We start from the raw sequence: 12,241 nt of genomic DNA, 5'->3' as shown, positions 1-12,241 counted from the left end.
CTGTGCTTGCGATAACTTTTATTTTATGGTTGCTTTCACTATTGAATTCACATACAAGAAAAACACGTGATATTATTATAACATGTACATTGTCGAGAGTTGTATCAAATATATTCTTCCTCAACCCCATAAAGTTTGGATGCCTTCACCGAGGATATCACAGATATCTGCATGCTTGAGAATTATGCACCACTTGCTACTCAACAGATAGGTCTACGAACGACTCACATATCCTAATGAATCAGAAACAAAATTCAGACATTTTCTCTATGGGGTGGAATACGTCATCATAGTGTGAATACCCTGGCACCTGGTCTATAACAAAGACGTAGGATGACAGTATCCGCTTTTAAGTTTGTACATCTGACAGGGCCGGATCAGGTCAAGTATTTGGGGAGAGGGGCGGGTTTCCAAAATCTCAAAAGGGCCCCAACTTTCCTCGAAAAGACACCAAAGCAAAAGTGTGATCGATAACCAATAAACGCGAATGAACAAATCAACTGTCAAATTTTAAGCGACAAATGACTTATACATGTGTGTTTGTGTGTGTACATTTTCTCTTTTTTTTTAGTCGGGGATGGGTGTGGTTTCCGGACACTCTGGACCGCCCTCCGTGATCCGACCCTGCATGATATACTGGTTGTTACTGAAAACAGAAAATCCTTTAAGTGGCATCATCTCAAAAAGTGCTCAAAAGAATTTGTCATTTTCTGTGGAAAATGTCCTGGCATGAATGGTTTTCACTGTACTTTTCTTTTTACAAATTATGTCTATTCGATAAAAAACAAAGCTGAAGTTATTAAAAATTAAAAATTAAAATCCCTTAAACGACATCTTCACAAACTTCCCATCTAATTAAAATCAGATCTCCACTGACCTACGTGAATATCTGACAGCGACCGCTTAGTAATTATGTTCAAGTGGCTTTTAAATTAGCCAGTGGAAAAGTAGCTTTCAGAAATCAGAAAGTGAGCCAAATCGTTCTGCATACATTGATGCTCTTCAGCCATACTCAGTCTCCCGAACGTCAAGATTAAGTCTTCGTCAGATTGGCATACTGAATTACCATAACATAAATTACCAGAACATGGCTTCGTAGCGGTCGCTATCAGATCTTCACGTAGGACAGTGAATATCGGATTTTGTACAAACACCACAAAACAGAAATTTACCAAACTTGACAAATTGGATCATGGCGTGAAGAAAACAGTTGCTGACCTTACTGTATGCTTGCTAAACCTGGACTGTATACAGACACCATGCCATGAAAATGAATCAGTTTCACATGGGCTGCTTGAAGAAGCTCCTGAGGCTGATTAAATCAAGCTGAGATATGAAGGACACGTCACCAGCATGTCAGAAGGTCGACTGCCAACGATCTTTTACTGCGAGCTGAAGGAGGAAAGGGTCTCAGGGTGATCAGAAGAAACACTTCAAGGATACCCCTCAAGTTATCAGTGAAACGCTTCAGCACAGAGTCTTGGGAAGATCTCATATAGGAATGCTCCACATTGTGTAGTCTGTTCCATACTGGAGCTGCAGACTTTGAATGGATAAGAATTGCAGAGGCAGTGCAGAAGCGCGAGCAGCAGAAATCTCAGAACTGCAGCACGTTGTTCAAGCAAACTCAATCGACATCTGTCATGTTTGCCACAGAGAGTTCAGAGCACAAATCAGCTTGATCAGCCATCCATGCACTCACAGAAAACAAGCCAGTTAGTGATATCATGGTCATATTCGAACTCAAAGGAAAAACAGCAATAAAATAACATAATACAACCATCATAATTTAAAGCTGTCATATAAATGTCTCACTTGTAAACAGTTGTTGAAATGCATTTTCAAATAACAATTGGAACAATTTCTTAATTCATTGTCTCCAAGACAAATGTACAATCCCTGCAGGATTTGAACTTCACTTAATAAATTTATCATTATTTTGAGAAAACGAAGGAAATTATTTAAAATTTGAAATTAAATTGAAGGAAGAGGGCAATTTACTCGCGGAATATACTTGTAGTGATGAAGATGGGTTTACAGTACAAAAAGGGGGCATAACTCTTATGATTTTTGCGAGTACAATAGTTCTCCATGCATATCTTTTGAGGATGACATTAATATGTACCAGTTTTCACAGCAGTTCTCACAACATTGCAAGAGTGGTTGCACTGACAAAATTCCTTCAAGCACTGCATCCATACAAACAGAGTAAATAGCCCTTACAAAAGATCTGTCAATCAGTGCATCTTCAGATGATCCTAGTGATTCACAAAAAAAAAAGCTTGAACACAAGTAGTGTTCAGAAGATTATGGCACGCAATGCATTCAGCTACTGGGCAGAAAGGAAAATAACTCTAACAAAAAGTGTAGGAATACAATGATTTGGTGAAATGCACATCTTCATATAATGTCCACATGTATAGTTTCAAGCTGATCCACTGAAAACTGGGGGACTAGCTATATTCAAAAGATTGTCATAAACTACATCCAACTTCAAGTAAAATAGTGAATGTACTCAAACATACATTTCAGAAGCACCGAGATTTGTTGATATACTCATATGATGACCATATTTTGCACAAATTTTTGCAGCGATCCATGCATTCACATGAATGAATTATGCACCTGCACTCAGTTGCAACACAAAAAATGGGCAGTAACTCAGATGACAATAGTACCTAAAGAGGATTGATCCTTTACTGCCCAAAATGAATCGAATATTTCTTCTTGCTGCTGAAATCACCTTGGATATTCTTCAGCAAAAACAAGATTTCCAAGATGGTTACCATGGATGTCAGATTGGCACTATTTTTATTTATGGCCAACCAGACATCGTAAGCAGTATTTTAGTGAAAATACCCCATGTCCATATGAGTTTCTGTTCATCAGGAGTAGCTATTAAAATATATTCAATATTTATTGTTTCAGTCACTGCGACCTTGATTTAAAATTCAGCTGAGTTCTTCCTTACCCCAGGTACAAGCCAGCCACGGAGACTGGTAACGATAAATGTTGATACAGGTTTATGGAGTGGAAAGTTTTTATTTTTTCAGTCACAGTTATCTTGACCTTTGTCCTTTTGACTCTGAAAATTTTAAGTTGTTCTTATCCCAAGTGCATGCTATCTACTAAATTCAGCAACTGTAAATGGTGGAGAACTCAAATTAGTGTGCAGAAATAATTGTATTGTTTCAGTCACAATAATTTTGATTGACAGGTTCCTTCATTATCTAATGTGCAAGCCATCCACAAAGTTTGGTAATTGTATGATGTAGAAACCATATTCTCCTTCCAACCAATGACCTTGACCTATTGACCCAGAAATTGATAGGGTTATTCCTTGCTCTAAGTGCAGGCCATCCACGAAGTTTGATAACTATCCAGTGGACAACTTGAGTTATTATGGAAAACCAAATTGACCAGTATGATGAACATTGCAACATAAAGTCTGCATCATGGTGAGTGTATAAAAAGCTGGTGGACAACTCGTCATTGTGTAGAAATAAAGATAAGAGGTTTGGTTGTGTGTGATATAATGCCATTTTTCAGCACATGATAGATTAGTTATGCATGGCAGCCAGTGTATTTGGTGGAGGAAGAACCTGGGAAGATTACCAACAGACTCGAATTCACATGGACAGAGGTGCGATGCATGTGATCTGTAAACGCGAACACCTTAGACTACTTGGCCAGCCAGGCCCCCAGAAGTTGGGATCAGCCACATGGGACGAACATTACAACATGTAATGCAATGCGAGTTATTGTCCATAAGTGAAACTGATAACATACAACCATGATGGGACAAGCACCACACGATAAACTCTTATGGTAGATGTATAAAAGGGTGTGTCTACAATCTAACAAGCACATATGCAATACTACATATGGGGTTTACAGTCACATCTTGACTATCAAGAAACAAATAAAAGTTACATGAAATAAATAAGAATTTCCTGCTCCACTTTAGAATAATCCCAGAAGTTTGTAGTTACTGGAGCAAAAAATTCAGAACACTGATCTGAATAGCAGGTTTTTTAGGTGATAAATATTTCCTGTAAAGATAGCCATGAAATTTCATGACTATGCACCCTATGTAATGTTTGAGCTAAATGCAACGAGGTCTGGTGCTAAGGGAATACCCCATCCCCCACTCTAAAAGTAAACTTGACCCAGACGATTATTTTGACAAACTCTTGTCACGATACAAACACATACAAAATTTGATGAAGATATCTCAGACTGTTATGGAAATATCAAGTTGGGAGAGATCTAAAGACACCCAACTTAAAAAAGAAATGGGGATAACTATTAAGTTGCTGATTAGAAACCATTCTTTCACAAGACAGTCTAGGCACAATAAGAGATCATACAAAATTTATTGATGATACCCGCAAATAACAAGAGATATGATGTGCAAATTTAATTTTCAAATGTGGGGAGAATAAGAGACAAACACATAATACAAATGCAGACCAACAAAACCGTCTCTTCTTTGAAACTGTATAGAGTCTTGAAAACAATCTCAGCTATTCTTCAGCAAGCATTTCAAATCAGCTGATGTGGTACACATTTGGAATATCAGCTTTGTCACAGTTTTCATACAGGACAAAGCAGACATCATTGAAGTGTTTTTGCAAAACTCCTATGCTATAATGATCATCTATTTAGGGGGAGTAGAGATGACAATTTTAAGATGATCATCATGACAGGACTTTGTGAAAACCCCATCCTAATGACCATCCCATCCATTCAAGGAGAAGGGACAAGTTTGATGAAAGTCACCATTTTCATTTGGGAGCAACTAGGTAAGACAATAAATCTATTGGTGAACACCCATGTTCATATAGCAATCCATTTGTACAGGAAGTGTAGAATTCCACAACTGCCTAGGCCCCCCCCCCCCCCAAGTGAGCAAATAAAAAAATGCATATGCATTTATTCCACATCACAACCAAAGTTATGCTGAAAAAAAGGCACATGTAACCTGCCATAATTATTCCCGAGATGCTGCTATTGAATTTTAGTGTGAAAATGGATGGAACAGATCAGATTCTTCTTAGACTAGAATATTTAAGTAGATTTGTCATTTATTTCTTAATTTTGTTACCAATTAATGAAAAGAAACACTTTCACTATATATTTCTTTCACTTAATACAAGTTTTAAATTTAAGTTTACTTAACACCTGTGTTCTAAAACATCTAATTTCCCAATAATTAGGATCATGCACACAATACTGCCAAAAGGCTTATTGTGTAAGCAAGAGCAAAATATTCATAATTAGCTTATTTTTCATGCATCACACCAGTCTTAATGTGAAGTCCATAATCATTTTTTTTCCACATTTAATATATTTGGTAATTCATTCTTTGCACTTTCAGAAACTGGGACTATATGGTCTGGCAAAATTCCTTTTCCATAGTGTAATAACTGTTATATTCCAATACTTTATAGACAAATTCAGGCTCTTTTTTGAGCACATGGGACAGTCATTTTCATTAGCTGTGTGCTCAGATTAAATACAATTTCAGCCAGTGGATGAGAAGTGACAGAATTGTGCCAACATTCTCCGTATTGTGCAAGTTGCAAAGGTGAAAAATTTCACTTTTCACTCTTAAAGTTCATATCTGTAGAACACCCCATAATAAGTCTTCTGGCAAAAAAACCCCATGTCCATGACTTTCTGTGAAAGCAGAGTTTTTAGATTTTTAGGACCATTTTTACTCAGGACCAGCTTGACTTTATCAGTCCATTCAGGAAGAGCTGGAACCCAAGATGGCTGTTGTGGCGGTCATATTAAAACTGTTTAGGATCATCCAGACATTATACAAAATCGTCAGGTGAAAAACCCTTGTCGACACAAACATCAATTCAGGAGTAGCAATAGGAAAATTTTAAAGATGACTGCCACATTGTTTATTAGGTCAGTACCATGTTCATTTATGATCGACTAAGCATCACAAGTTTCATGAAGATATCTCACTGTTCAAGACTCCAGAATTATGGCAATGCATTATAAAATTCATCTTTTAAACTGGTTTTGGGCTTTGAAATAATGCGCATTTGCTTGCTTATAAAACCTAACCCAGCCGCATTTCCACCATTCAGTCCAACTAAATAAAGTTGTGAAACGAATGAATATTCAACTTGCATAAAAGTCCAGTTGAAAAGATGAACCAGATCATATAATGATTGGTACCTCAAAAGTTTAAAAAGCAATTGTGAGCCAACATACAACATGTATGATGCACTGATATTAGTACCCTTAGTAGCTGTTTCAATAATTCACAAATTCATCAATATAAAACCATGTAGATTAAAATCTTAAATTATACTTGTACATAAAGACTGGCCTTATTTCAAGATGAACACATCAAGTTCCATGCCAGTATGTACTATTTGTAAGATATATACATCAAGTTCCATGCCTGTAGGTACTATTCAGTAAAATGAATACAAGTTCCATGCCTGTAGGTACTATTTAGTAAGATGAATACATCAAGTTCCATGCCCGTAGGTACTATTTAGTAAGATGAATACATCAAGTTCCATGTCTGTAGGTACATGTACTATTAATAACAGAGGCAAATGTGAAATCAATACAGTATGAAAAGTAGATTACAGTGACCCACTTTTGCCTGTGGTACAGAGAATTTGCATATATACAAAGTGTTTTGTGGAACATGGAAGGCTCACCCATACATCTGTTATCGAGTATCCACTAACATCTGATATGCTGAATGCAAATTTGTGAGATTTCACCATTGCCTGGTTAAGAAATGTTTCACTCTGCTGATGCTGGAAGACAGAAAGGTGGGGATACACATGAAGTCTGAAACTTAAAGAATAGGACAACTTTGATGGAAGGAATAAGTGTTAGTTGTTAGTCAGCTAAGGAAGAAAATATATAGAAAATCAAGGTAGATGGAAATTACAGCAGTCATACTGTTATGTGTAAAACTACAGAACAAAATGTAAAATTTTTTAATAAATTTTATTCCTATTCAATACAAACAAAAATCGACATTGTGAACTTCAATGTAAGAGTTGTTCATATTAACAGGATAACAATGGTTTCTTAAAAAAAAATCATATCCACAAACGGAAGTACCAGCTGATGTACAGGCACATCTGCATCATTATCCTATGTTTCACGGCAACAAAAACCGACAATGAAAGATTGTGAGGTGTCTACCTCATTGCAACACAAAAGGGATGCACCATGGCACAGCAAGAATAGCATCATTTATGTAAAATACTGCGGAAAACAAACATGATCAGGCACAGGCCACAACAAATGGAATTCGAAATACAACTATGTACATATGGCAATGATTATAAAATGATATGGGGCACATCTACCAGACTTCTCCATAATTAAAATAAATATGAACATAAAAGGAAATACAACAAATGAGCAGTTTTCTGCTGAACTGATTCTAATAGTCAAATCATTTCACAAATCATCCAGTTTGGAAAATATTCAACTTGAGGAATCAGTGCACACAAGTTAATTCATGTGTGATAAATGAATGTGTATTTTAATGGAAACATTTTCCAAGTGATATATATCTACTTCATGGGTATTATACATTATTATGAATCGCAATCAGATGATCATCAGTTTAAGACATTCAAAATGTAAACACTGATAAATGCCACTTGCATATGATCAGCTGCCGGTCTTTAGATGAAGAATGTTTCATAAATAGGTGATGGTGATTGATCTGCAATATACAATTGTCCAGAGTCAGCTGAACAACTACTGTTCAATGTTCTACTGTTCCTGGTCAGAGGCAGCAGTGTCAGTGGGAGCTGGTGCTGAAGCTGGGGTTTCAGCTGCTGGTGCAGCTGCCTTCTTTCCTTTAGCTGGAGCCTTTTTCGCCTTTGTTGCTGCAGCCTTTTTTGGGGATTTGGCTTGTTTTGCCTTCTTGGGTGATTTTTCTTTCTTAGGGCTCTTTGCTTTCTTGGCTGCTTTGGGTTTCTTTACCTTCTTGGCAGATTTGGCTGCTTTAGGGGACTTGGCTTTCTTTTCTACCGCCACCTTAGTAGTCTTGGCTTTTGGTTTTTTCTCTGCAGATTTAACTTTCTTTTCCGGTTTGGCTTTCTCACCTACACGGAAAGAGCCTGTAAAAAGAAGTTTACAAAATATAATTTTGTGCCAAGCTGACATCAACTAAATAGTGACAGGGTTCATACAGAATTCTGAATGATAAATTCAAAGACTTTTCGCAAACTTTCAAAGATCAAAAATATAGATTTCCGAGACCTATTTTCGGTAACAATTTATATACAAATTACATTATATGAGAAAACAACAAATGCAAAAATACTACAATACTGTTTAATGATGAAATGAAACTGAATGGGTCATCAAAATCAAACCTTGGACAATTTTATATGTGATTATGGAAAGAAATTAAAATGTTCAAGTTTATTTCAATTTTCAAAGACTTATAAAGACCCCAGGGTAATCTGCTGATTTTCCCAAACCTTCAAGGCCTTGAAAATGCTACCTCATTTTTCCCAAACTGTCAAAGGCCATGTATACTCGGAGTGATGTAAATCTGGACCAGGAATGTACCTCAAAACCAGTGTAGAACACTGGATAGAAAATATTTTCGTATCAAATACCTGCATACTGTACTATAAAGAAACTGGCAACAGTTGGAAAAAATCAAAATGTTTAAGATACCATTTAACACAAAAACAGACACCGTCCCTAAGGATAATTTTATCTACAGTCTCAACGGCTAAACTTGATGCAAGGGAGACAACTCCGAAAATAAAAACAACATTCTGAAGTAGTGAACTTTAAAACTGGGCCAAGGTATAATCCTATACCAATGGCATTTCAATATCAACAGTGTGACACTTTGAATATAACATCAACATAGGATTCAACCTGGTCAGTAAAGGTACTTAACTACAGAAGAATACATGGGCCATGCCAAATTTTCATTAGAAACAATTTATAAGATCAAGAAAATACCAGAAAGCATCCACAAAATATGTATGGCCCAGCCTGTTATTTGCTGCAATAATTGTCTCAACCTTCACAAGGAGTAATATATAACATACATGTTTGTTATGGACAGACACGGAAAACTAAAATGTGCTAAATGCACAAAAGTGAAGTTGCTAACGACACGTTTTCACTTGATCAATGTCTGGGGAACAATGCCCGTGAACAGACCAATGAACATAAAACCATTTGGTAAATATAATTCCATTTTTTTTCTTACCTCAATGAATATGGAAATAATTTGTTCATCAACAAAATTCACAACTAAAAGACAAACTGTTATGAATTTCCAATATCCTAACTTCAACAGAACATTTCTGTGGGAGACAAATATGGCTAGTTACATTTGCAAAATGTGATCTAATTCATTTCTTTAAATATTACAACCTTTTCATTTCTCAGCTATCATCACCCTTCAACCAAATGAAATGGCAGTCAAATTCTGAAAACCCCTAAGCGACTAAGTAAGGAAAATGGGATCGCAGCATATTTCTAATCACCATAACCCCATTTTGATAAGTTTTGCCACACACACACACAAATTTAGTTTTGGCAACCTTCCAGAATCTCCTTGTTAACCTGAATTGGTATGCAAACTGGTGGATGGGAGACCAATAACTAGATATCCGTTTTTTCTTGACATCCAGAAGAAAAAGACAGTGACCTACTTGTCAGCATAGGAGTGGGGTGGACCACTACTACAGACCCAGTTGGTCTCCACCTTTTTCCTTTATCACTACGCATGACTCGTGGTGGCAGGAAAAAAGTGGAGAAAAAACTGGCTTAACATACCTAAAGCAATTATCTAATGTACTCCATAAATCTACTACATACTCAAAATACAGAAATATATGTTACTGTATGGACCTTTTTCACAGTATTCTTCAGTTAGTAATTGTATTGCATCTCCATAATAATAAGAAATTAAGTTGCTATTAAAACTGGCAACCCAAAAGAAAGCCTTACAGTATTTCAATTAGCAGTCAGAACAGTCTTATTTCATGTATAACTGCTTAGTTTCTTTAAATACAATATAAACTGTTCAACTTGTCTGGGAAGAAAAAACAAAATGAGAACGTTTATTTTAAACAATATCGACCCCATCCCATCCCTCCACGCATATCAGGGTCACCATCATCTTACCCAAGAGGACTAACAAAATTCTCTGCACAAAAGTTAATGCAATGTTCAATTCACCGACATTTGTATTATTATTATTATTATTATTATTGTGATTAAATCCATTACGCAAATACAAAATTACTGGAACTGAACGCATCCAATTAAAAAAACCAACACATTGTCATGGAAATGTATTGAAACAAATACATACAGGAAAACAAATAAAAATAATAAGGCTTACCTGAAGCACCTGTTCCCTTCGATTGTTTCAAAGTTCCATTTTTCACACCTGCCCTCAGGGCCAATTTCAAGTGATTGTTCACAATCTTTTCATCTTTGCCGACGTTGTAGTGCTGCATGATATATTTATGAATCGCCTGGCGGGAAGAACCGTTTCTCTCTTTCAAAGCTTCCAAGGCCTCCTTTATCATGGCATGATATTTGGGATGATTGGTAGGTGCCTTTTTGGATTTGGATTTCTTTGCAGCAGGCTTTGCAACTTTTGCTGGCTTCGTGGTCTTGGCAGGAGCCGGATCTGCCACAGGGACGGGGCCCGCTGGGGTTGTTTCGGTGACTGCGTCAGCCATTTCGTATGTAAACTGTAAACTGTAAACAGATTATTACGAACTATTGCAGTGCTCTCTCTGAATTACAAAATTACGAAAACGACCGAAATATATCCGCAAAGCGCGGACGTCATAGAAAACAACACTTGTTAAACCGACTGCCACACTGAATACTACCTTGTTTGTTGTTCGTTGTGTTTCTGTCGCCCAGTTTCAGCAGTTTTTCGAGTCTTGGTAACTTACAAATGTACAGACAATCTATAGTACTATAATCTCAGGGGACACACCTATCATATTATGAGGAGAAATTTTTTCTTCATAACTTCATTAATTTACAGATTGGATTAAAAGAGGGGCACGGTACCCCAAAAATTTGTTCAGAATTCAAGAAAAATACTGCATGCCAAATTAATTCCAAAATTTTGACAGCAACAATATGTTTGATAGAAATACTAGCCTTTTATTTACATATTTGTCACAAAATATCCACTCTATACGCTTTGTTTCTGAAGTTATGGGGCTCTCAAGATGGGACCCAAAGCACACAGATACTTCCCATTGATATGTACTGGTCATAGCTTGGTACGAAGATTTCTGATTTATTAAGACGTGTTTTTCTGATATATACCATTAATCTTTAAAACATGATGTATTAAAACAATTTGCATCGCTTTTATCGGTATGATATCGTATACTTTACAAATAATGTGTTATGTTATTGTTGTGTATACATGTAGACCTACGCAACCGCCATTTCAAGTGCCCGTTTTTTTTCTTCTTCATGTGAGACGTATGCAGGAGGAATATGATTTATTTCGCTGTGTGAATGCTATACGAATAACTTAAATGTAATGAAAACCAGAAATATATGACGATATTTATGTGTTGTCACTATTTTTTTAAAAAAAAGTCAATTCGAGATGCCATGCAATTCAAATGGCGGTTTAATTGCGCAAATATAGGCTATGCAACGGTGACCTTCTGTCTGACACTGGATCTGGTTCAAACCAGCCCGCTAGCTGAAGAAAATATATTTTGCTTTGTTGTGTTGCACAAGAAGATGGTATTTCAAGTTAAAGCAAATTTCAGTCTTGCTTCTCGCATGAATTTACTTCAGTCTTGAACATAATAGGCCTAGTTGAGATCTCTCCACGAGAACTCGCTAAATCTAGACGAACCGGCAATTTAACATCTTGAATCTGATTACGGTCATTTGTTGTAAACAGTGTTACAATGGTTGATGTTCCTGTTTATAATAATAATAATAAGCAACTTAATAATATTCACTCCTAACAATGAAAACTATGGCAGGGCAGCAGATAGAACTGGGGTTTGAAAATTAGACTTTGTAAGACCATGCCATGTCGTCTCTGGCTACATAGTTATACGGCAAGCACCAAGAAACAAAATCTTCAACAGCGGCAACAATGGCGAGTATGGAGATAATGATGATTGATTATTTTATTGCTTTCGTTTGCTTTTTGTTGGTTATGATGATATGAGCCTGTAAATAATCATCATCATCATCA

General features: G+C 36.4%; 1 protein-coding gene across 1 annotated transcript; it reads right to left on the bottom strand.

Annotated features, from left to right (window-relative positions):
- Window positions 1–6,974: 6,974 nt before the first annotated feature.
- On the bottom strand, window positions 6,975–10,813 carry LOC149776232 (uncharacterized). The gene is made up of 2 exons (XM_089942630.1): window positions 10,388–10,813; window positions 6,975–8,126 (listed from the first exon to the last, which is right to left on the bottom strand). The coding sequence occupies exons 1-2, from the start codon at window positions 10,731–10,733 to the stop codon at window positions 7,777–7,779; spliced, it is 696 nt and encodes a 231-aa protein (XP_089798756.1). The 5' UTR covers window positions 10,734–10,813; the 3' UTR covers window positions 6,975–7,776.
- Between the last annotated feature and the right edge of the window lie 1,428 nt (window positions 10,814–12,241).

This window comes from Sinohyriopsis cumingii, chromosome 18 (genome assembly GCF_028554795.1).
Source record: "Sinohyriopsis cumingii isolate HCF-2022 chromosome 18, ASM2855479v2, whole genome shotgun sequence".
Classification (NCBI taxonomy): Eukaryota; Metazoa; Mollusca; class Bivalvia; order Unionida; family Unionidae; genus Sinohyriopsis; species Sinohyriopsis cumingii.
The sequence above is the reverse complement of the archived record's forward strand: the minus strand, read 5'-3'. Positions and strand labels throughout refer to the sequence as shown.